This window comes from Choloepus didactylus, chromosome 14 (genome assembly GCF_015220235.1).
Source record: "Choloepus didactylus isolate mChoDid1 chromosome 14, mChoDid1.pri, whole genome shotgun sequence".
Taxonomy (NCBI): Eukaryota; Metazoa; Chordata; class Mammalia; order Pilosa; family Megalonychidae; genus Choloepus; species Choloepus didactylus.
This window is the reverse complement of record NC_051320.1, coordinates 28481009-28507068: the sequence shown is the minus strand read 5'-3', so window position 1 is coordinate 28507068 and position 26060 is coordinate 28481009. Positions and strand designations below refer to the sequence as shown.

The following is a 26060-nucleotide window of genomic DNA, read 5'->3' as shown; positions in this document are numbered from 1 at the left end:
TCCAACTCACATTTCTTAGAATGCTTGCAATCTAGGTAAAAGGAAAATGACTGGAGGTGATGAGTAGGGGGACAGTGCATTCTCTCTCTCCTTTTCTCTCTCTCCCTCCTTCCTCCCTGCCTCCTGATATTCACAATAGCTCCATAAATTTATTTGATTAGCAAAGCTTACTTAATACATGTGAGAAGTATTAAATGTGCTGTGTTATCTAATATCTTCAATTCTTATCCTGTTTCTACTTCCACAATTCAATATTGCATGAATTGATGTGATATGGAAATCAATATTATTTCATCTATTTGAGAAATTTAATTAGTACTCTCTATTTACAAGGTTTTGTGCCAGATGATTTTTAATTGAGTGGGAGAGGGAGGGATATGAATGGTCCTTGGCATCGGAGAGTTTATAATCTAGTGGAAGACAATAATACCCTATTTGAAAATCTGCAATTTAGCTTTTTGACAGTTCTGCCCCCTTTTTATGTAGGTCCTGGCTGAGCACAGTAGTACTAATCTTAATTTGGAAGGAGAAAATGGAAACACAGCTCTGATTCTTGCATGCTCCAAAGATAATAGTGAAGCACTACAGTTCTTGGTTTGTATATTAATTATATTTTTCTACCTTATATTTTTGTTAGCAAAGCATGAATTATTGTTGATATTTACAACAGGACTTCATTTTTGCTCCTTGGCAAAATATAAAATACAGAAAATATGTCAGAAAAACACTTTTATGTGTTTTTATGTATGTGCACATCCCTTAATTCCTAAAAGGATCTGAGATTACTTACAGAAGACTAACTAACATGAAAGCCTTAAAGAAAATGTGAGAAAATCAAAGTGAAGAGAATATACAAGTGGGAAAAATTAAGATGAAGCTAGTGGTCAGTCTAGATTACAAAACACAAAGTATCATTGCCTGCATGTTAATAAAGGTAGATCATATATTTGACTCTAAGCTTCTGAGTAGTCAAAGGAAAGGTGAATATAGTCAATTTCAGATTCAGTGAGCTCATAAAATAAAAGTCAAGAGAAACACAGCTATCCTTGCTGCCAAGACCAGAAGAAGTGACTACCATAGGCTCTTGGAAAGGGAGTCCTATGTGAGAAAACAACCAAGGTTATTTGCAACAACCCTGAAAGCAAAGAGCCAGCCTTCTCTCTGGAGATTTCTGGGGTGGTGCATAAAATCCTGAAGATGCATACATAAATGACTCTCTCCTGCTCTAGGTAGTGCCCCTTCTGAGTGTGGTACTAGAATCCCACTATCTAGCTCTCTTCCAAATACTCCTCCATCACTTGCGCACTATCTAGGCCAACATCTATACTTTCACCATTTGATTTGGCCTCTCTCATCCCAGAGAATAAGAGAAGAAAAATAAAAGAATTTCAAAATTATCTGCCTGATATTTAAATTTATAAACATTTTCTAGCATATCTACTAGGTATGCGCAGAGACAAAATACATATTCTTATAAGCTGCCATGATTGGACCCAGAAAAGAATAAAAATAAATGAACACTCAAACCAAGAATTTAGAAAAAGAGCTTCAAATAAGCCAAAAGGAAATTGGAGGAGAGAAACAGTAAAATTGAAAGCAGAAAGTAAAAATCTGGCAACGTTTTAAAAAATCAAGTATTATTTCTTTGAAAAAGATAATAAAATAGATATAATGTTGGCCAAGTCTAAAACAGAAAAAGAGAAAGCACAAATCAACAAAATTAGAAATAACAAATGGATTCCTGGATATAAAGGAGGATTTTAAAATGAAAAGGTCAATATGCACAGTCCTATGCTAATAAATCTGAAAATCCTTTTTTAAATGGAAAAATCACTGACAATAAATAATATTACAAAATGAATTTTAAGAAGTTAGAGGCTTAAAGGGAACCATAAAAAGTGAAGAAAATGAATAAATTATTAAAGCCCCACACCCAGATAATATTACATGCTTTTATAGGTTTTACAAGTTCTTTCAAATTCTAGGAAACAGTTTCCATTCTAGGCAGTCTTTTCATAGCATGAGAAAAGAGTGAAAACATCCAGATTAATTTTCTAAAGCAAACATAATAATAATTCTAAAACTTGACAGCTCTTGCCCAATGGAAAAATGTGGATCAATTTCACATATAAACATAGATGCAAAATCTAAACTCAAATACTAGAAAATTAAGAGTAACATACAAGACCATGGTGGCCTTATCCAAGGAATACATGGATAGTTCAGTATTAGAGGTTGCATGATTATAGCACATCAATTGAACTGAGGAGACAAAGCATATGATTAAAGCCATTGATCTTTCTATAAGGTCTTCTTACAAATCTGTAAGAAAAAGACAATGCCCCATAGAAAAGTGGTGAAGGGCACACAATGTTTAATTAATTCCTCTAAATTTCAAAGATGAACAAGAATGAAAAATCCTTGTTGATATACAGTGTCAGAGAAATATTTATGAATCAAGGAAATGGCATTAACTGTTGATGCAGAATACAATTTGGCTGAGCAATTTCCAATTCTTGAAATATATACTAGAAGAGAATCAAAGCTATCAAAGTCCCATGATTAAGGATATTGAGATTGGTGTTACATATAACAAAGAAAGTTGAAGGAAAAAAAGAGAAAATTTTGAAACTCAAAAACAGGAATTGGTTATGTAAAGTTTTTTATATGCAAAAAAGGAACAAAATGGACTTGATAAAATCATATTATTAAAGAATATTAAGTAAAAGCTTTTATGAACAACTTGGTCATAGACTATGATACAAATATGCAAATAAATAAGACTTTTAAAAGAATACTGTATTAAATGATGCTGTATCTGGAAGGTGAAATTTCAGATGGTATTTGCTTCTTTACACTTTTCTTTTGTGATGATAAAAGATATTTAAAAAAACACTGAAGTACAATGATCTATGGAAAAGTGTAGTTGGAAATGATTGGCTTAGATAAAAAGATAATGTAATATTCAGTTTTTCTAACATTTTTTAGATAGAGGACTTTCATTAGTGAAAATATCTGATTCTCATAGTTTATCAGAGTGCTAGTCTAACCATTTATTAATATTATATAAATGAAGGGGAAGGACCAGGGAAATATTACTCTATTTGCATAATAAACTGAGAATGAATATTGGAGGAGTCATGATAGTGTTTTAAGAATCTTATTATTCCCATTGAAAAGTGTTAATTTCAGTTTGCTTGGGTATCAAAATTGATATTTTTGTGTCCACATCCTTGCTTCATCTTCAGAAAATATAAAGTATCTCTATTTCAGAATTTTAGTTTAGTTCCAAAATTAACTTACCTAGGTTTCATATGTTATGAAAATTTTCTATGTGTTTTATGTGATTTAAAATTAACTGCAAAGTGAAAAATATATTGAGATCAAAGGCACAGAATAGTGAAATGGTCTTGGAGAAGTACACGAATTCTTGTCCAAGCTTTCTGATTTGGGGTTTACTAGTATCATTTGACTTTTTTGTTGTTGTTTTTCTTTTTCCCCCTCCAGCTTAATAAAGGAGCTAAGCCATGCATATCAAATAAATGGGGCTGTTTCCCTATTCACCAAGCTGCATTTTCTGGTGCCAAACAATGCATGGAAATACTATTAAAGTATGGTAAGTAGAGGCTTTCCTACGTTCCATACTTTTAAGAAGCGTCTGTTCTCTGGTGGGTGCTATTAATTTGAAAGATATTTAATAGAATATACACAAGGCTTTTTTTATGAAAGCCTAAATGTTCTTTTAAAATATTCCTATCATTTATTTTTCAAAGTCATTATCTTGAATTTACTCTCTAAAGGTGACGAACACGGATGTGGCAGAGTGTCTCATATTAACTTCATCAATAACGGGAAAGCCAGTCCCCTCCACATGGCAGTTCAGAGCGGCAACTTGGAAATGATTAAAATGTGCCTGGACAATGGAGCACAGATAGACCTGATGGAGGTAGCTGTTCACATTCTACATTATGCTGTTATTTTTCAGTTGTCATATACACTATTCCCCAAGATGCTTTTAAGCTCTTTTATAGTTAATTTAGGTGAAGCATGCATACAGCAGAAAACAAATGTCAAGGGAAGCAAAACAAGAATATATCCCAAATGTCAATCTCTGTAAAGAATTTTGAGATCTACCAAAAAGAGCTGCAGATGCAAATATAATAACAATAAGGAATATATCCAATTTAACTGCCATGAAATAAGTGAAGGCCAACCCTTGGATGATAATAATATATTAACGTTGTCAGTCAAGAGCACTAAAGCCCAATCATTAACTTTTTTGTTTTTAGTTCTCTTCTGAAAAGTTATCACCTTTAAAATTAAGGACAACATCAAGTCCAATTTATAAGGATCTCTGTGTGAGAGCATTGGCTGAGCTCAGGTCCTTACCTCATGCTGGACACCACTGATGGAATGTCTAGAATTATGGCCCATTCTCTTCAGCTGGCCAGGTGCCCAATCCCTTGAGGTTCTTAGTTGAGAACATGCTTCCCTCCCAAATACTGCAAAGGCCTTGCCTTTTTTGGAGTAAGGGGAAATTGGTTATTAATCTCATGCAGCTTTCGGACACGACTCCTAAATTCCTTCAATATAGAAATAAAAAGCTGCCTCTGATGTAGTGGGCTCTGGAATCACTTTTTACACTGGGCACTTACCGCAATGAATAAGACACGGTCCTTCTGCTCCCCGGGGAAGAATGGCATCCAGAAGTATATGCCAAGAGCTGTCAGATTGCAAGGAAGCATTCTTGCCGCTGTGATTTTTATATTGATGATTTCAGTTGATGAAAGCAATCATAATTCATCATGTTAAATTCACTATTCCTTGATTTTTTTTCACCCATGAAGAAGAAACTCATAGCTGCAATGAAGTTAGAGCCTTAAGTTGAGATTTAAATATTGATTCTCTTTCCAGAATGGGAAGTGCACAGCCCTTCATTTTGCTGCGACCCAAGGAGCCACTGACATTGTGAAACTGATGATCTCGTCCTACACTGGTGACTGTGACATCGTTAATGCCGTGGATGGAAATCAGGAGACACCGCTTCACAGGCAAGTCCCCTGCCTCGTAGTCTGTGTGCAGATTTTTAGTCTCCATGTGCTAAATTATACCCTGCAAGAAGAAGTTTACATTTACACTTGCAAAGACTCTACAGTTCAAAAGAAAAGAACAAAGATAGCCAAGAACCCATGGTTCAACTGGAATCTCTATTTTCCTCTGGAATCAGAGCCAAATGCTGGAAAGATTTTCACAGAATAAAATCTTCAGTGATATATTCTGGATCAATTCTTAGTCCAGTGAATACAGGCTCAAGATTAATTTCCTAGATGCTAAGGAGGTCAACATACATGTTTTTTCTAAGACCTTTCTACCCAGTTCTAATTCCTCATGTGTCTTAGCCTCATTTTTAGTGAAAATAACAGAGTAGATACATCCTTCTGTCCCATCTTATTCTCCTATCAACTATTCCCACCATTATAAAATATTTTCAAAAGATACAGTTTTAGAAAAACTAAAAGCAAGTCCAAACAAGATAAATATTTCTGTGGAGTGTAACATAAATACACAGCCAGGAAAGCATCTGAAATTGTAGACTCACTAGGCACTAGGAGAGGAGATAGGCAGTGTAAATGGGCAGTGTGATCCATTTGGCAAGACAAGGACTAGACGCTCCCTGTGTGAAACAGGTGTTGAGGTGAGCCTACACACATATATGCACACATACACCCTCTCACACCCACTCACATACACACCCTCACCACACACATACACACTTACATACACACACACACAAGGCTGGGACCATGTTGGAAGACTGGAATGGCAGAAAGAGCTGAGTTATTCCCAAAAGGAAACTGGACCAGAAACCTACAAAATCTCTCAGGGTAAAATAACCTCCAAATAACCAATAAAGGGCCTAGCTCTTACCTGGGGAGATGGGGTGGTGGGGATATAGGCATTAGCAAAGCCACAAGAGTCAATGGGATAAACTTGAGTAGAAAGGAACTACAAGTAATTCCCACTTATGATCTGCTTGAAAACTAAAATTTCATAGCAGAAAGAAAAACTAATGAAAGAGTGCAAAGTCCACAAAAGGCATAATTTTCCTTGGAAGTAAGTCCAAGGAAAAGAAATCATAGGGTGGTCTTTAAATTTTAAAATAAGAATATTTAAGATACACGAAATCTTAACATCCCTGTAAAAATGTATATATTAAAATAGCAAGATATGAAAAACAAATTGGCAAATATGAATCAAGGATTGGTGGTGTGAAAAAGACTCAGAAACCATACAAAGAAAAAAAGAGCTATTGAAATAAAAAACTCAATGGATAGACTAACCTCTAGAGCAGAGAATCTCAAACCACTATATATTAGAATCATGTGGGGAGCTATTAAAAATCCCAATGCCAGTTCATACCCCAGATTATGTCAGAATTTGTGGGGTGGGTCTCAGAAAGCCATGTTTTTAAAATTCCTTTTGTGATTCCAGTGTTCAGTCAATTTTGAAACCCAGTACTCCATGTATAGTTAGAATAATTTTCTCCATTTAGAACACAGCCTTAATATACAATTATGTGTAAAAATCAGTTGTTTTAAGAAAATGGGCCCATCCACCTGGCCCATGGGTACCCTTAGCCTGATGAGTACCCCAGCTGGGCATTCTCAACTTGGGTTAGCTGAAGATTTCTTGGGCCATTTAAGTCTGATTCTGATGAATCTGATACACTCCTAGGATCCTGGGATGCCCTTTTAATAACACTGGAAGTTTATCTTGAGCTACAAAGTCTAGAATTCCTTTTGTTTCTGTAGTACAAAGACCTTAGTTCCTCATTCTAGCTGAAATTGAGAGCTCTGGAAAAGGAGATGGGTTCTAGCCACTGCTCTGTTCCTTCCTGGCTGTGTAAACTTTGGCAAGTTATTCAACTTCCCAAAGCCTCAGTGTCCAGATCTATTGAGATTCTGCATTTCTAAGGCATTCCCAGGCGATGGCTGACACCGCTGGTCTGCAGACCACACTTTGAGTAATGAAGGCTCTAGATTAGAGGGATAAAAGAACAAAATATTTTAAGAGGAATGGAGACTCAGTGTCATTATTTATTTCCTAAAATTATTGAATACATTATATTTGATATAATTTAAACATAACGCAACCCCTTGTGAGTTTTTGGTGAAAATTGACAAGCTGTTTCTGAAATTTATATACAAAGGGCCTAGTACAGCTGAGAATAGGAATAAAGAAATGAGCTTTGCAATAGGAAAGATGAAGTTTTAGATCATTATTATCAACATTTATTGTGGTGGCATTTTAATATAGCTGGAAAACTTTCATTTCCTTAATTAGTTATTGTTATTGTTATGATGGGCAGGAAATGACAGCAAATGACTTCAATTCTCTCCATAATTTTTGGGGAGTGGGGGTTGTTCATAAATACTTAGGAAAGCATCATTGCCTTGGCGACTTCTGCCAAAGAGGAGATTTTCCATTAAGGGCAAGATGAATCTTAAGTGCCACTTGAAGTTAGCCGTTGTTATTCCCCATGATCACAGTGATGACAGGGCCATTTCTTATGACTTGTAGCGCAAGCTATTGGAACAGACACTACTACTCACTTCAAAATAATCTTCATGATGATTTTTACATGGAGAAAATAGGTTTACTAAAAGATGTGGAATATACTCTTGTATTTGATTTTTCTCTATTACTATTACTTTGAAATGTTACCTTAATCAGACTTAATTATAGATTTTGAAAGATTTCTAATTCTGTAATATTTTATGTTATTAAATGACATGTGCAATTCACTTTCTGAATATAGTGGCTTTCTTTTATTTATTTATATCAACAGTAACTTAATAGCTCATAACTCTCTTTTTGCAGAGTCTCATTATTTGATCACCACGAACTAGCAGACTACTTAATTTCAGTGGTAACTATCCAATAGACAAGTTTATTTTCTTTATTACTATTTACAGTTGAAAAATTGTAAGTTACATACATGAATTTTAAAAAACAAACCAAATTTTTATTTCCTGTTTAACTGCAAGTTTTACAAAAGGATAATTGACACATTTGCAAATAGAATATATTGTGTACTACTAAATAACAGCCAAACTTCATAACCATGAAACTTGAAGCATTGAATTGTACTTTTTCATAACTGTGTCGACGTTTGTAATGCTAGGTATTTGTTGATATATTGCTTGGGGTGTCTACTTCAGCACAACTAGCTTTCAGGCAGGGGCAGGCAGGCACATGTCAGCTTTGCCCTCCTTTACAAGCTTTTGCAACAGCTGCCTCAGTGCTATCTTGCAAACAATGAAAACTTGGAGAGTTGTATTTTCCAATGTCTGTTACAATGAAAGCATGAGATCTCTTTCACTCTAAGAGATGGAATCAGCTTTTGAGTTAAATTTTAGTAACCCCTTATATGGATGAATAATACAATGGTTTGACTTAAGCCCCCTCATATCAGCAGGAATTTAGTTCCATCTGTAGTATTTAACATGCTATTGTTTTGTCAATGGCAACTATTGAAATGGTAATATTTACATAGAAGAGTTCTGGGAAGACACTCATTATAGACCATAATTTCATGTCATGCATGGTTTCATGCAAATGTGGCCATCTTTTACCTCCAAGAGAGCTCTGGCAGAACTTGTTGACCACCATTGTGCTTTCAAACAGATAGTGCTACCATTTTTACACACGTTCAGTGGGTCCCAAAAGGAGAGAGAAATAATCCACATTCAGAGTTTCAGCTATTTTTTTTTTTTCATTTTTATTGAGATTGTTCAGATACCATACAATTATCCAAAGATCCAAAGTGTACAATCACTTGCCCCTGGGTACCCTCATACAGCTGTACATCCATCACACTTAATTTTTGTTCAATTTTTGGAAACTTTTCATTACTCCAGACAAGAAATAAAGTGAAAGATGAAAAAAGAAAAAAAGAAAAGGAAACTCTAATCCTCCCCTATCCCTAACCAACCCCCCTCAATTGTTGACTCGTAGTATTGATATAGTACATTTGTTACTGTTTATGAAAAAATGTTGAAATACTACTAACTGTAGTATATAGTTTGTAATAGGTATATAGTTCTTCCCTATATGCCCCTCTATTATTAACTTCTAATTGTATTGTCATACATTTGCTCTGGTTCATGGAAGTGATTTCTAGTATTTGTACAGTTGATCATGGACATTGCACACCATAGGATTCAGTTTTACACATTCCCATCTTTCGACCTCCACCTTTCCTTCTGGTGACATATATGACTCTGAGCTTCCCCTTTCCACCTCATTCACACACCATTCGGCGCTGTTAGTTATTCTCACATCTTGCTACCAACACTCCTGTTCATTTCCAAACATTTAAGTTCATCCTAATTGAACATTCTGCTCATACTAAGCAACCGTTCCCCATTCTTAAGCCTCGTCCTATATCTTGGTACCTTATATTTCATGTCTATGAGTTTACATATTATAATTAATTCCTATCAGTGAGACCCTGCAATAATTGTCCTTATGTGTCTGGCTTATTTCACTCAGTATATTGCCCTCGAGGTTTTGTCATCAACCATTTTTTTTTTAATACGGTTTTGTTCACTTACCATACATTCCATCCCAAGTAAATAATCGATGGTTCTCTGCAAGGTCATACATGTATGTGTTCACCACTTTCACCACTATCTATATAAGGGCATCTACATTTCTTCCACAAGGCGGGAGGGAGAGTCAAAGAAGGTAGAGAGGCAAAAGAAAGAGGAAAAAAAATGACAGCTAGGAAGCAGCAAAAGGAAAGATAACCTTAAATCAAAGTAGAATAACGAATCAGACAATACCACCAATGTCAAGTGTCTAACATGCCTCCCCTATTCCCCCCTCTTATCTGCATTTACCTTGGTATATCACCTTTGTTACATTAAAGGAAGCATAATACGATGATTCTATTAGTTACAGTCTCTAGTTTATGCTGATTGCATCCCTCCCCCAATGCCTCCCCATTTTTAACACCTTGCAAGGTTGACACTTGCTTGTTCTCCCTCGTAAAAGAACATATTTGTACATTTTATCACAATTGTTGAATACTCTAGATTTTGCCAAGTTACACAGTCCCAGTCTTTATCTTCCCTCCTTTCTTCTGGTGTCTCACATGCTCCCCACCTTCCTCTCTCAACCGTATTCATAGTTACCTTTGTTCAGTGTTCTTACATTGTTGTGCTACCATCTCCCAAAATTGTGTTCCAAACCACGCACTCCTGTCTTCTATCACCCTGTAGTGCTCCATTTAGTATTTCCTGTAGGGCGGGTGTCTTGTTCACAGTCTCTCATTGTCTGTTTGTCAGAAAATATTTTGAGCTCTCCCTCATATTTGAAGGACAGCTTTGCTGGATATAGGATTCTTGGTTGGCGGTTTTTCTCTTTCAGTATCTTAAATATATCACACCACTTCCTTCTTGCCTCCATGGTTTCTGCTGAGAGATCTGCACATAGTCTTATTAAACTTCCTTTGTATGTAATGGGTTGCTTTTCTCTTGCTGCTTTCAGGATTCTCTCTTTGTCTTTGACATTTGATAATCTGATTATTAAGTGTCTTGGCGTAGGCCTATTCATATCTCTTCTGTTTGGAGTACGCTGCACTTCTTGGATCTGTAATTTTATGTCTTTCATAAGAGATGGGAAATTTCATTAATTATTCCTCTAATATTGCTTCTGCCCCCTTTCCCTTCTCTTCTCCTTCTGGGACACCAATGATACGTACATTATTGTACTTTGTTTCATCCTTGAGTTCCCGGAGACGTTGCTCATATTTTTTCATTCTTCTCTCCATCTGCTCCTTTGCGTGTAGGCTTTCAGGTGTTTTGTTCTCCAGTTCCTGAGTGTTTTCTTCTGCCTCTTGAGATCTGCTGTTGTATGTTTCCATTGTGTCTTTCATCTCTTGTGTTGTGCCTTTCATTTCCATAGATTCTCTAGTTGTTTTTTTGAACTTCTGATTTCTGCTGTATACATGCCCAGTGTTTCCTTTACAGCCTCTATCTCTTTTGCAATATCTTCTCGAAACTTTTTGAATTGATTTAGCATTAGTTGTTTAAATTCTTGTATCTCAGTTGAAGTGTACATTTGTTCCTTTGACTGGGCCATAACTTTGTTTTTCTTAGTGTAGGTTGTAATTTTCTGTTGTCTAGGCATGGTTTCCTTGGTTATCCAAATCAGGTTTTCCCAGACCAGAACAGGGTCAGGTCCCAGAGGGAAGAAATATTCAGTATCTGGTTTCCCTGCGGGTGTGTCTTAGAAAATTGCTCCACCCTTTGATGCCTCAGGTCACTGTGCTTTTCTGCCCAGCAGGTGATGCCTGTTAGCCTATAATTCTTGACTGGTGTGAGGAGGTGTGGCCGTGTTCCCCCAGGCTCTGGGGTCTGGTTCTGAATGGAAAGGGCCCCACCCCCTTCCTCCTAGAGAAGACAGAGCCCCCAGGTGGAGGTCATTAGCATTTCAATAGTCTCACTCTCTGCTTGTGCTGTCTCCACCCTTCCCCAAGTCACAGCCCTGGAAACTGAAAATGACTGGGGCTTTCTCCACTGAGCCAAAAAAGAAACAGATAGTCCCCTTCAGACCCAGTCCAAGGCGACCCTCTGGCTCTCCAAGGTCAGTCATCACCCAAAGCCTCTGTCTGTTTTTTGGGGGATGCGTACCTGTAGTGAGCAGTTCACACTACTTAAAACCCCAGTTGGAGCTCAGCTGAGCTATATTTGCTTGCTGGGAGAGAGCTTCTCTCTGGCACCAGGAGGCTTTGCAGCTCGGTTATGGGGGAGGGGGTCTCCCGACTTGGATCCGCAGGTTTTACTTACAGATTTTATGCTGTGTTCTCGGGCATTCCTCCCAATTCAGGTTGGTGTATGATGAGTGGATGGTCTCGTTTGTCCCCCCGCAGTTATTCTGGATTATTTACTAGTTGTTTCTGGTTTTTTGTAGTTGTTCCAGGGGGACTACTTAGCTTCTACTCCTCTCTATGCTGCCATCTTGCCCTGCCTCCAGTTTCAGCTATTTTTATTACCCTTTCCAAAATATATAATTGTTACCAAGAAAATTTTAAAAGCTTTTGTTTTCTTATCCTATCAAATATTTTAGCCATTACACAAAATGGTAAATATTGACTTACTCATTAAAAAAATCTGTGATGTGATTTTTAAATATAAATTTTCTCAAATATTCAGATGAAAAAGTTTACCTAGGATTTGAATTGAAAAAGATAAGTGCATTTTTAAAAAAGTGAATGATTTCATGTGAATGTTTTTTTCTATCACATGCAAAAATTTGAAAGATTTTTTTAAATTTGGATATTTAAAAATCATTCCTTACAGTAGAAACTCAACTAATACAATTGGTCAAAAGCATTTATTTTTATGGTAGTGACAGTAAGCTATTGCCAGATGTCAGTCAAAAGATTAGCATGTAAAGATAATTTTATTGTTGAAATTATGAAAGAATACCTTGATTTCGGATGTTATGTATAATATATAGAGTATAGGGATGTTTCAAACAATTCTTTAGTTTGTCATGTGCTTGAATGCTAGCCATATATAGGCATGTCCCAATAAATTAATACTATTTAGAGATTGCAATGTAAGCTGATTTATCTGTTCATAGGCTCTTTGTTGAATGGCTTGTTTTGTTTTAGGGAGCAGATATTAATAAAATTGATTGTGAAGGACGTTCTCCACTTCTGTTAGCAACTGCTTCTGCATCTTGGAATATAGTGAACCTGCTACTCTCTAAAGGTACCAGGAGGGACAAAGCCAGGCTTGTAGAATTACTGTTTAGTTTGGTTAAATAAACATCTATTGACCATCTTTTGTGCGGTGGGCACTGGGCCAGGTGCTATGAATTTAAGGATAAATAGAACACTTCCCATGACTAGATTACTTTCATGCCAGTAAGGGAGGGATACGTAGAAAATAATTTCAGAACAATAATGGACAGTGTTTATAAAGCAGTTATATTGTCCCAGGCATTTTGCTGAATATCTTATCAACATTCTTTCAATAAATCTATCCTATGAAGTAGAGGTAACATAACGACTCCCATGTGAGGTGCTTAGTGCCATGAGAGGCATCCTTCTCTTCTCCCTCCTCCTTCCTGATATTCAGTCTCTCCGTGTTTAAATTTTATGCATTAAAATTTAATAAGTAGGCCTCATATATTAAGGTAACAGCACATATTCTCTTCACTCCATCTTATACACAAACACCCACTATAAGGTAAACCCTTTTAAAAATATGTTTAGTTTTCTCATCTAAATAAATATTCCTGTAAATTAAATGTTTGCAAAGTTTTAAATAAAAAATCTGTGGTATTCTTAAATTAAAAATCTACCATAGGCCATGCTTTAAATAAGTGAATAAAAGTTATACTTATCTTGGGCTTTTTTAGGTGCCAAAGTAGACATAAAAGATCATCTTGGACGTAATTTTTTGCATTTGACTGTACAACAACCCTATGGATTAAAAAATTTGCAACCTGAATTTATGCAGGTAACATATATAAATCTTTCAACAGAAAGTAAAGTGATTTTGTTTATTATGATTTTTATTATTATGAAGGCTGACTCTAGAGTTAAATAAATGTTTTAAAGGATCTAGCGTGATAGAATTCAGGATAGTGGTTACTTCTTGTGGAGGGTAAAGGCTGGACAGGGTGGTCAGGAGCCTTCAGGAGGGCTGGTAATAGTCTTCGTGTTGATTTGGGTAGTGGAGATTTGGCTCTGCATTATTTGTAATACTCCAATGATCTGTATATATAAGATCTGCATACTTTATTGTTTCAATGTAATACTTTAATAAAACATATTATAAATAAAACAGAAAATGTGTAAACAAAAAAGTTTTAAAATAAAGTTGCCATAGTCACAGCACAATGCTAAAATAATAATAATTATTATTTTATCAGGTTGAGTTTTCCAAGTTATGGAGCGTTTTCCACATATCCTCATCTACAGTAAGGATACATGCTTACTCAGTCAGGTTTACTTCACTGTTTAAGCATTATGAGTTGCATATCAGTGAAATAATGTTAGCCAAATATGTGAATGAATTAGTAATACTCCATCATCTACTAAGAAAAACTATTCAATACAGTTGACTTCTTGCCAGATTGAAAGCATCATCTCCATATTTAGATTCATCAGTTGATACTTTTTGATTGTTATTAGATATATGTAGAATGCATCATTTTTTTAGTAAATAGATTTTAATGTTGCCATTGTCTCCAATAAAGAATCAAGAATATATATGCATTCAGATATTTTATATAAAAATCAACAATTTTTCTTTTGATTAAGCTACTCATTTTCTCATACCTTTTCAATTTAATAAACATAAAAAAGAAAAAGTAACATAATTTTTACATCCTGTCTCTTTCACCTAACAAAACACATTAGTGTTAAGCTCTTATAACGGTTATTTGGGGAAAAGAGAAGGACAAAAGGGGGTCCAGGGTCAAATGCGTTTGGAAAATGCTGGGTTAAAAAATGTTAAGTACATTTCCTACTTGCAGGAATTCTGAGAGTCTTTAATATGTTAATATGGTAATGTCCTTTATTAGGGAGACAGAGTATGCAACATTGTCCATCCTTTACTCTAGCACCCCCTCAGTTATTTGCATTTTCCCCCCTCAAAGAACACATACTGACTTTGTTGGAAAATGCTATCCTACAGTATAATTTGAAAAACCCTACATTAACATAGTTGTATGTAAAATATTCATTTTGTCCTGTAGATGCAACATATTAAAGAGCTGGTAATGGATGAAGACAATGATGGGTGCACTCCTCTACATTATGCATGTAGACAGGGGGTGCCTGTCTCTGTAAATAACCTGCTTCACTTTAATGTGTCCATTCATTCCAAAAGCAAAGACAAGAAATCACCCCTGCATTTTGCAGCCAGGTAACGGTCAGTCTATGCAATATATGAGCATGTCTGATTTCTGTTTAATGTTTGCTTTGAAAATATGAAACCAAACTCTTTTTCAAGTTATGGGCGCATCAATACCTGCCAGAGGCTCCTACAAAGCATAACGGACACGAGGCTTCTGAATGAAGGTGACCTTCATGGAATGACCCCTCTCCACCTGGCAGCAAAAAATGGACATGATAAAGTAGTTCAACTTCTCCTGAAAAAAGGTGCATTATTTCTCAGGTGAGAATATAGGATTTGGGATATTTATGTATTCTTTTTGATTAGTTACCCATTTTCAGGCTGTTTTTCTATATTATTTTTAATTGTGATACTCAACATTACAGCTCATTTGGGACTTTTATCTATCTTATTTAATCCTGACAACACATGTGAATCCTCATATATTGAAAAAGCTGTCCTATTATTCCCAACTGATGAATGAAGATATCAAGGTTTGTAGAGTTGAAGACATTGTTCAAAGTCACGGAATAAGTGAGTTCACGCAGAGTAGTTTGTAGACTTTTGAAATACAGGTCTCCATTTTTCACTTCATACTGTTATCTTTTTATACAGATTAAAATCTATCTTTTGTACATCTATAAGCATAAACATAAGAACACATACACATAAAAACATACAAGTTCAAAACCCTACTTTTTGGTCCATCTGGTGAATGATAGACATAAAAAGCTCCTTTAAGATGTAAACAAGACACTAAAAATTGTTGAACTTTGTTATACTTAAAAGGAAGTCTAATGGAAGGAGCGAAACCAAGTTAAAACGTGTCATTTTAAAAAGTGGTATATTTAAATGACCTCTTAAAAAAACTGGAAAAAATGTATAGAGGTATGATGAATCTTCTCAATTTACCAAGTTGTAGTGAAGCACTCACCAGGCTGATGCTCAAAACCACATTTCTCTCTCAGAGAACCAAGGCCATTAAAGTGATGGTGCATCTGAGCAATGGCAGCTTTGCCCAGTTAAGGGAACACGACACAGCAGACCAGCAGATGGGCCCCAGAGGGCACCAGCTAAAGATGCTTTGCTTAATTACATCATAATTGAAACAGCAAGATGTCTCTTGTTCCCTAAAATAACTGCTCAATAGCACTGACATTAAATTGTGTCAAGATCTCACTCATTCATTCTATGCCTAATTCGGAAAATATTACCAATAAGACAGGCCTCATTGTATTTACCTCGGAATTTCGGTGAGAAAGGACAAACATTTTCCAAAGGGATTGAGTAAGCATATTTGAGAGTACAAGATGAAAGATCTCTTCAGACCCGAACTCTTAGGATATGTGACTCTAAACTAAATGCTTTATGCTATAAATTATTATTATCATTATTATTAGCAATAACTATTAGCCATTATGGAAAAATAGCATTATGGAAAAAATCTGGGTACAATGTTAAGTGAAAGAATAAAACAAGATTTAAAGTGGAGTTTGTAAGTACATTACAGCTTTGAAAAAATACATATGGCACCAAAATGCTAATTCTAGTTTCCCTCGTCCTCAAGAGTTGGGTAGTGTGTTATATACCTTTATATTTGAATCCACTAAATTAAAAACATGTGTGAATCACATTACAGGTAGATCATTTTAGACAATGGTCTTGAAATTATTTCAGTTATTATAGATGAGTAATAAATATTTCATTGCTAGATTTCAATTACACATATTTTTTTTGTTGTCATCAGACCCACCTCCCACATGAATGAGCCATGGGGGACACCTTCCCACATTTCATCTGTAAACTGTATGCACCCATCTTTTCTTAACTCTTTAACAGTGACTACAATGGCTGGACTGCTTTGCATCATGCCTCCATGGGCGGATACACGCAGACAATGAAGGTCATTCTTGATACCAACTTGAAGTGCACAGATAAGCTAGATGAAGAAGGGGTATGTAGTGTGTTTCTCATATCGCCCTAAAATCTCAGTGACAAAGGAACGTTCAAACTTGCAAGAAAGCCTTCCTCTTAGCATTGTCCCTTCCTTGCTTGTAGGCATCTTCCCTTCCTTGCCCCATTTCTAAGCTTCTGTTGGGTTCTTAACCCCCAGACCCTAGAGAGGGAAATGAGTAAAAGGGGAAGGGAGCCAGGAGAACACCAAAGGATGGGTGCATGTTGGGGACTCCTGTCCACAGGCCTGTGGGGACCGACAAGGAGGTTTACACCACTCCCTGGTGAACTGAGAATAATAAAGAGGGTAGGGTGAGTTTTACATAAAACTAAATATATTTGATTAAAAGGATATGTCCTTTTTCTGCTGGTATGTCCTTCCTCTTTTTTAAGAGAGTGAGACTGTTGAAATACGCTTCCTTTCATGAAATGATGGAGGTAGAAGATTATAGTTGCTTTTTTTTTAAAATGTTCTTATTTTGCGAGACTAAACAATCTCCAATTTTTTTTAAATTTTGCTTGCCTGTGAAACTTAAAATCTAGAAACCATCGCTCAACTGGATGATAAATCTCCTGTGTTCTCTCAGCATCCCCACCCTGAAAGCTTGTCCTTTGTCCTTGCAGAATCATGCCACTGCAAAAGAAAAGCAAAACCAAACACTTGGTATTTTGGCATTCACACACACACACACACACACACCACACTTCCCCCTCCTCCACAGACAGACAGCTCCCCACCATCACGTTTTAAAACATGCGTGCATCATTTTGAACCTTGATTATGAACACCGGTTTTTAATTTTTATGTATTTTGGTATTAAATAGGTTTGTAAATAATTTCCTTTAAGCAGTTCAACAATGAAACAAGGCAATAAAAGAGCCAAACGCTGATTAGCCGTTGTCACTGCATTTTTGTTTCACTGCATTTTTGTTTCCCATTTTCTCCAAAGAACACAGCACTTCACTTTGCTGCAAGGGAAGGCCATGCCAAAGCCGTCGCCCTCCTTCTGAGCTACGATGCTGACATACTCCTAAACAAGCAGCTGGCCTCCTTTTTGCATGTTGCAATTCACAATAAGAGGAAGGAGGTGGTTCTGACGACCATCCGGAGCAAAAGGTGCACTTTCTTACCGTCCACTGTCATTTAGTGTACTCTCGCCTGATGGATGATTCACAACCTGTGAGGAAACAAGAAAGAGAAAAGGAATCATTTTCAGCCATGTATAAGCAGTTTTAAAGTGTCACTTGTTTACTTACATCTTTTAATTAACGTTTTGAAGGACAACAGTCAAATTGCTTAACCTCTCTGTCCTTCAGTTTCCATTTCCAAAACCTGGGACCATAAAGCTGCCTCGCTAGCACTGTTGTGATGCTCAAAGGGTTCTTGTCCGTGTAGAGTCTGGCATGATGGCATTGTTCGGTCAACTCTGCCCTGCTGTTCCAGAACTTGCCTGACACTCCCCTGCCAACAGAAACCCCAAAACTGGATGTTGGTGAAATATTTTCTATGGTTAATCCATGTTGTCACCAGGGCCATCTAATGGCGTTTCCCTTAACACATGATCATTTGTGGTTGTGGGTTTTCAACCACACCCTAAGGATCTTCAATGGTGGAATCGGAGGGTAGTTTGTTCTACTTCTCATACATGAAATCTTTTTTTTATATTATCACAGATATGTATGCCCAAGGGCCCAGCATCACCTAATATAGTTGCAAAGCTGAACAACCTCATATTCAAGGCAGAGCCAGTCTGTGGTTTTGAGTGTGGGCAGACACAAGAAGACCCTCCCGATCATTACTTTGAAACACCAGTCCGTGCAAGTGTGCAACCAGAAATTTTCTGTTGATAATATGATATTTCAGATAGCTCTTACTGATAGGGTAAATGGAAAATGTGTCTGTTTTAGAGCCAGTCTCCTATCACATATACAGGATCCTGGAGATAAACAGGCTCCTGTTTGCTTCCTGTTGCAGATTTAACCCCCCTCTGATTTTGCAGGCACCTTCTTATCCTGGCTAGCTGGATAGGGACGACGGGAAGGGGCAAACACGGCAATTTTCTGGGAGGAGCTCGTGTTTAGTATTGTAAGGACACATGTTATTTTTTCATTTAACTAAAGGCATGATCTGTACAATGATTAAATATTGAGGATTAGGCACCCTGTGCTATGCTACTGATACATGGGTGTGATTGTGGATATCTCTACCCACCGTGATCAGCTCTGGAAGAGTATACCATTTCATGACTTCAGGAGGAAAAGGAGATACATGTCTTCCTTCTTTGGAAGGCATTTAGGGAAAAAGAACAGTGTTTGTAGCAGTCATCTCAGAATTTGCCCTCCTTCCTAATTTCCCTTAAGGAGCAAAGGTCCCATTGATGAATTGCTCTTGCTTGGAACCAGTAATTTTAAAACTGAAATTCAGGTTTCTCCTGAAGAGATAATCTTGAGTTTCATGTGGTATGTTTGTCAGTGTGCAGAACAGAATGATTAAGACTGTGTTCATTTATTTTATTTTACAGATGGGAAGATTGTTTTAAGGTCTTTAATCATTATTCTCAAAGCAATAAGTGTCCACTTATGGAAATGGTTGAATACCTCCCTGAATGCATGAAAGTAAGTTCTCCGAACTAAACACCTTCCAGGTATATGCCTGGCATATTATATAATGTAAGGATTTAGTTGCAATCATAAGATAAATAGTAATTTCCATCTTTAAATAAAATTTCTAGCCTTCCATAGGTTATAATGGAAGTTAACCAAAAAGTATTTAGTGAGGAACTATTTGGTTTAAAAAATCTTATAGGGAAATAAGGGGAAAGATTTTTATGCAGATGATCCGAGTCTAGAGCAAAGCTTACAACCTGGTGGTTGCTGGTTGAATCAAGCCTTCAGATGTGTTTTGTTAGGCAGTTTTGTAGTTGCTGTTTTCAAATTGCATTAGTTGCTAACATACAAAACCAGGATACTTCCCTGAAGGAACCAGATATCTGGCTTCCTGTAGAAATCAGCAGCTCTTGTGCCTGGGCCTACCTTCCCACAGGGCCAGGGCTGCTGGGCTGGGCAGCAGCTGCCTCCTGTGGATGGGCAAGCCTCTCCCACTGAATCAGCTCTAATGCCTGGGATGAGCCACCATGTAACTGTGACTCTTTTGCAACTGATTTCCTTATTGTAGAGGGGTATTTCTTTATATATGTCTCTATCAAAACTGATGATAAACGCCAGCCCAAAAAGAGCCCAGGTTTTAAGAACAATGGGGAAAGAGCTTTATATCTCATAGAACTTTCCCTCCCATTCCCTGCCTGGCCTTTGGGCATTAGACTGAGATCCGTGGACACCCAGCACGTGCCTACAAAGGGAACATGCACACTGTTGAGCACATGAGTGCAAACAGGGTGCAGATCAAAGACCCCCTGGGGAAAGTTGAGCTTTGAGGATTGTGATGGACATAGCATGGTGGAGAAAAGGGTGATGACTAGGCATTCGTGGGAAGATATGTATTCAAATTCTGGGGGAGGCAGTGAGACATAATAACTCTGTGGAAAGGGCTCTGGATTTGGAGTTTGGCAGTCCTGGAACTTCATCCGGAGCCTGCTGTCTTCTGTGCTGCCTGAGGCAAGGCATTTCACCTCTCTGAGCTTCATTTTCTATCTTCTTTATCTCTAAAACAGTGATGCTGATACTGATCTTACAAAGGGATTACAAAAATTAGAGGTAAAATATATAAAGTGGTCAGAATAGTGGTTGGCATGTATACCTTCTGCTATTTTGATAGTGCTTATATGGTTATTACTACCACTAGTAGCAGTTATTGTTTGTATTTATCCAATAAGCACTTACTAGGTGCTAAGGACTTTATGTGTATATTTTTCTTTATGACGTTTAATGGAAGTTGGGAGTCCAGTACACAGGTAGCAAGCAGATTAGCTCGTTAAATGCATAAATCCCATCAAAGGGTGACTATATATTCAGGGTTGGAAATGATTTCAGACTCTTTTACTTGGTAATTGCAGTCGTAGGAATCTGTATCAGAGATACATAGATTTATATACAGTGATATTCCCTGCAACATTATTTATAATAGTAAAAAAATTAGAAATATTCACATAAATAAAACATAGAAAAGACTTGAAATTATAACAAAATGTTAATAAGAATTATCTCAGTTTTAGGATTATGGATTGATTTTTCTTTTCTTTTTTATATTATGTATTTTCTGGTTAGTTTTCTTTAATGATTTGTATTATTGTAATATTGTGAAGAATTTTTCAATGAATTAGGGGCACTTAAAAGTTTTTCCATTTAGGGGTAGTTGAGGTTCACATCACATATTTGAATTACTTATACAACATTTCTGAAAGGAGGCCATTCAGTTATTTTTGCAAAACCTCCTTTATTTTCCCTATACCCATCATTTATTTTGCCTATGTTGATTATTACAGAGTTTTCAAACTGTGGTAACCAGACCTGCTTTTCTTGTTCCACCTTGCAAAGCACTGCTGACTAGTCTAGTCTTTATTTGTCATGATGGACCTTCAGGATTTGCAGTGCTGTCTATGATGACCCACCCACTGTACAGTCGGCCCAGTCACCAACAGAGCCTTCCTTGAATTTTTCTTAGTCTCTTTGGTGCCTGGGACCAGCCAGGGCAGCAGTGTCCTCCCAATGAGGTGCTGTTCCCACTTCTCCCCATCAAGTCTCTCCCAACACTCTAGCTCTACCCCTGCATCCTGCGGGGGAAGAGGGATGGAGAACTGATGGCCCAGGAGCTTTGGGACCTTCAGTTCTGGTCCCTGGAGAGCTGCCTGGCCTGTGTGGTATTTATTTCTCAGGAATGAGTTAACACCACCAGAATGGTGCTAATGCACAGATTTAGGTGACCCAAATGGTTTATGTAGACAGGGATACCACAAAAATATCTTCCCAGAGACCCATTCACCCTAGGAATGGATCTCATGACTCCGTAAGAGTTCCCTTCCTGAGTTAAGCATCTGGAGGACCTCCAGTTATTTATCCTTGCAGCATCTGTCCACCAGTATCTTGTCTACTCCCCTCTGGACATGTGCTTGATCAGTGTTGCTCAGCAAGTGAGACGGAGAAGCAAACACAGTATCTAGTCCTGAGCAGTATGGAAGATGGAGCTACACTATAGAAAGACCCAGTGCTAGGTGGAAAGGTCTCAGGTCAATCAGTTGTCACTATAAGATGTTGAGCAAAGGAATCCTTAATAATCAATATATGTTCTTGGAGCCCAGAAATATATCAACTCTTAGGCAAAAATAATGGAATATCCCTTACCCAAATTTTCAGTAGCTAAGATTTTGTTCTGAAGTGCGTGCTGTTTTTCTGAATCACTTGCTATTTCTGAAGCCTGTAGAGGTGGTTGTAATGCTTTGTGTTTTAAACTTTATCCCTGAATTACATGGATCATAATTTATCCTTAAGGTGAAAGAAGCACAGGAAGAGGGGCATCTTATGTTTTATTTTAGAAGTTGGATAAAATCCTATCTCATATCCAGCCAACTGTCCCAATAGCTTAACTGACTTTTTTCTCTCAAAGGTTCTTTTAGATTTCTGCATGTCATGCTCCACAGAAGACAAATCATGCCACGACTACCATGTAAGTTTGTTTTGCATAATAACTTGAAGTTTGTTTTATAATAATTCTTTGAAGAATATTAAAAATAATGTTATTAGTTTCACAATCTCAAAAGCAATAATTATTGATTTCATTTGTCTTATTATTATATTATCTACTTAGGAGAGAACTTTTTACCTGGATTCTCAGTTTTCCCCCAGTATCTTAATTGTTTCTAATAGCATTTTCAAGGTTATTTTTAGTCTTTCTATTTTCTTAGATGGTTTTGTCTGAAGAATGAAGTTCTAAAAAATCTAAATGATCTTTGGTAATTCATCTTTTTTCCATGGAGATGAGTTGTATATCAGTCAAATAACAGCATCTCGGAATATTTATTTTTGAAACCAATATAAAAAAATAATTTACTTTTATCATGATAAAATGACTCAACTATTTGAATCACTTAATTTTAAGCAAAATTATCAGCTGTGTATTGGATTTATCAAGAATTACTATCCTATACTAACTGTAATTTTTAAAAAATTCATGTCTTGTACAGATTGAGTATAACTTCAGATATCTTCAATGTCCATTAGAATTCACCAAAAGAGAAACATGTCCACAGGATGTTACCTATGCGCCTCTTACAATACTCAATGTAAGTCTAGCATTTTCACTATTCCGGTAGTTCTATGTGAATTCTATAATATTTTGGTAACATTGTCCGATGGTTTGATGGAAATGGATGGAATCTAGAGAGAGAATTCTAGTTTTATCATTCTGTGTCTGTGTCTATGTCTGCCACATGGCCCAACTTTTTATTTTAGTGAAGAAAGTAATCATTTTTTACAAGGTCTGTAATTTGATCCCCTTAAAGTCCTATGATCTTGATCCTTTTGCTCCTGATCATCATGTTAGACCTGCCCCCAACCTTGAAGCTAGGAAAATGCAGGGGGTGAGATTTTATAGCCATAGCTTCCAAGTTCAGCCAGCCATGGGGCTCCTAGGTAAACTCTGACCTTACAGATGATTCTGGATAAGTGAACTCAATATGAAGCAGGCCCTGAACATGCATCGTGGACCAGAACTTCCCAAGAGACTGGCTCTAAACCAGCCCTCTTTCTAAAGTGTGCTCTTAGATTTCTAGCCCATGAGGCAATGAAAGCCTTACAGATGATTCATTTCCTTCTGGACCAGGGTTCTCGTGCTCAAATAACTACAGAGGAAAGAGGAAACAGATAAGTAACATGGGCCCCTGGTCTAAAAAGATAGTGGCCACTCCATTTTAACAGATTGTTGCCCTGTGCAAAGGTGAGCCCAGGCTTTTGTAAATATTGGCAACAAATGAAAATTCTGTGTTTGCAAAACCTAACACATATGAGGGTTAGACTTGTAAATTAAGGATCTCTTCTGCCTGATAAGGTTGCCACTAATCATATGTGGCTAAATTACAATTAATTGAACTAAAAAAAGTTAAAAATTTAGCTCCTCGGTCTCATTAGCCACATTTCAAGAGCTTAATAGCCCTTGTGGGTTATTGGCTAGTGGCGCTCACTGGACAGCACAGATACAGGACATTTCCATCATGGCAGGAAGTTCCCCTGGACGACACTGGTCTAGATCAATGAAGAATTTTAATTCACCTTAAATGAATTCATTTCTTGCCATGGAAGCCCTTGGTACAGACCTTGGTGCCACCTGTCACCTCAAGTGAAATCCAGAAGGCTTAGTGAGCGCTTGGAGTCCAAAGGATGCAGGATTGTGTGGATTTTATGCCCACAAGGCTGGCAGTTTGCAACTGACCCTCACACTGCTTTATGCTAAGCATTTTAGCTCTGCTGGGATATATTTTTTGGTTATTATTGTTGAGAATCCACAGTCAAGTGATTTAGAAGTTTTACTTAGGATAATTTTTGCGTGTGTATGTTTTTTAAGAAATGTAATTTAAAGAGTAGGCAAGATTCCTTCCAGAAAGAGAAAAGTGTTCATTGTTTCCATGAGCACAATGAATGAGAATAGGAGGAAATGAAATCTTTGTAGCTTCTAAAAAGAAATAGACTCTATATAATGATAGGCAAAGTACAATTTATATGAAGCAGGCTCACTGAATAAAAACACTGTACTCAGGGGGCATCATATCAGCACATAATTGTAGAGTGCTTAATAACAGAGCACACATCAGCTTAGTGTAACTGAGCTGAATGGGGTTCTTCAGGAGAGACAATCAGTCTGGTGTGTGGGATCATTGTGCACAGAAATCTGCAAGTCTGGAGGGACCAAAGAGGAGGACTGAAGAAATTGGATACTGAGATAAAGACAAACAGAGCTGGTGAGAGGCTGTTTCATTAATACGCATGCAGAGTAAGGGTCAACCTTAAAAAGTTCATTGACTCAGCTACAAACACATTATAAGTTTAAAGTGGTAGATTTGTCCCATTTGTCATTGATTTTAAAGGCAGATTTACAGGATTCCAGAAATATAATAGGCTTGTTATCCTTGTTATTTATGGGAACATAGTGGAAAGCAATTATCTGTGTTTGTCTTTAGTAGAATGCTTTTGAACATTAGTCACATTTTAACTAAGTGAATTATTCTCACAAACAAGTTTTTCCATATCTTTCACTTTAGTTTGAAAAAACACATAAACTTAATTTTAAATGAAAAAAAGTTTTTTCTCAGTTTACATAGCACTTTAGATAAAGCCTTAAAAACAATAGGTAAGTATTGCCAGTTTTCCCCTCTAAGGATAGTTAGATATTATGTAGCTTTATGGGGGCTCTCATAGACCCCAATAGCTAATGAATATTTCCCATAGGGCTCTTTAATTCCCCCAGAGCTTATATATACATATGCCAATTTGCTGTTCAAATAGTTGGAGTGAAAATAAAAGGAGAAGGAAAACAATGAAATAAAACTTATTGAGTTGCTGGTGTGACAATAGTATTTCTTAAACTGGGTATCTGGCCACCTTGTATCAGAATTACTGGGAGAATGTTAACAGGATTCCTGAGGCATCTTAGACCTGGTGACTCAGAATATTGGGTGGGATCATGGGAATCTAATTTTAAATAAGCATCCCAGGAGATTTTATGCATACTAGGGACTGAGAAATATTGATCTAGAGTGATGCTGACCACGGTCTGAACAGAAGAAGATGTTTCCAAATGTAGATAGATGTTCAATCCAAAAACCTAGAATTTGTTTGGTAGAATAATTTTGGAAAGTACATACAAATCAAATTTAATATACAGAGACTAAAAGTAGAAATTCAACTATTATCTGAAAGTTATTCGAGAAAGAAGGATTGGGGGGGGGTGGAATTAAAGAGATAATGGCTGAGAATTTTCCAGAAATGAAAGATATTACTTAGATTAAAAAACCTCCCCAAGGGCTAAGCAGACCATCAGAGATGCATCATTTTTAGTTGTAAAATATGAAGCAACTTAAGGGTCTATCAATAGAGGAAGACCTAAATAAACTGCTATATCCATACAATGCAATATTAGGCAGCATTAAAAAATGTGCTTGATAAAAAACTCTAACCTTGTATAAGATTAAAGAGCTTATGATATCTTAACTAGTCAGAGATCAAAAGAGACAAACTGAC

At 36.8% G+C, this 26060-nt stretch overlaps 1 protein-coding gene across 2 annotated transcripts in view; it reads left to right on the top strand.

The window, feature by feature from the left end:
• The window catches only part of TRPA1 (transient receptor potential cation channel subfamily A member 1), a 58708-nt gene that overhangs the window by 11006 nt on the left and 21642 nt on the right, over nt 1-26060 (top strand). For both annotated transcript variants that reach the window (XM_037803420.1, XM_037803421.1), the window contains exons 4-17: nt 487-594; nt 3508-3616; nt 3801-3946; nt 4915-5051; nt 7882-7930; nt 12686-12785; nt 13438-13538; nt 14782-14951; nt 15039-15203; nt 16761-16875; nt 17825-17991; nt 19397-19490; nt 22435-22494; nt 23012-23110. In XM_037803420.1, the coding sequence (XP_037659348.1) occupies nt 487-594; nt 3508-3616; nt 3801-3946; nt 4915-5051; nt 7882-7930; nt 12686-12785; nt 13438-13538; nt 14782-14951; nt 15039-15203; nt 16761-16875; nt 17825-17991; nt 19397-19490; nt 22435-22494; nt 23012-23110 (1620 nt within the window). The remainder of the gene's footprint in view (nt 1-486; nt 595-3507; nt 3617-3800; nt 3947-4914; nt 5052-7881; nt 7931-12685; nt 12786-13437; nt 13539-14781; nt 14952-15038; nt 15204-16760; nt 16876-17824; nt 17992-19396; nt 19491-22434; nt 22495-23011; nt 23111-26060) is intronic.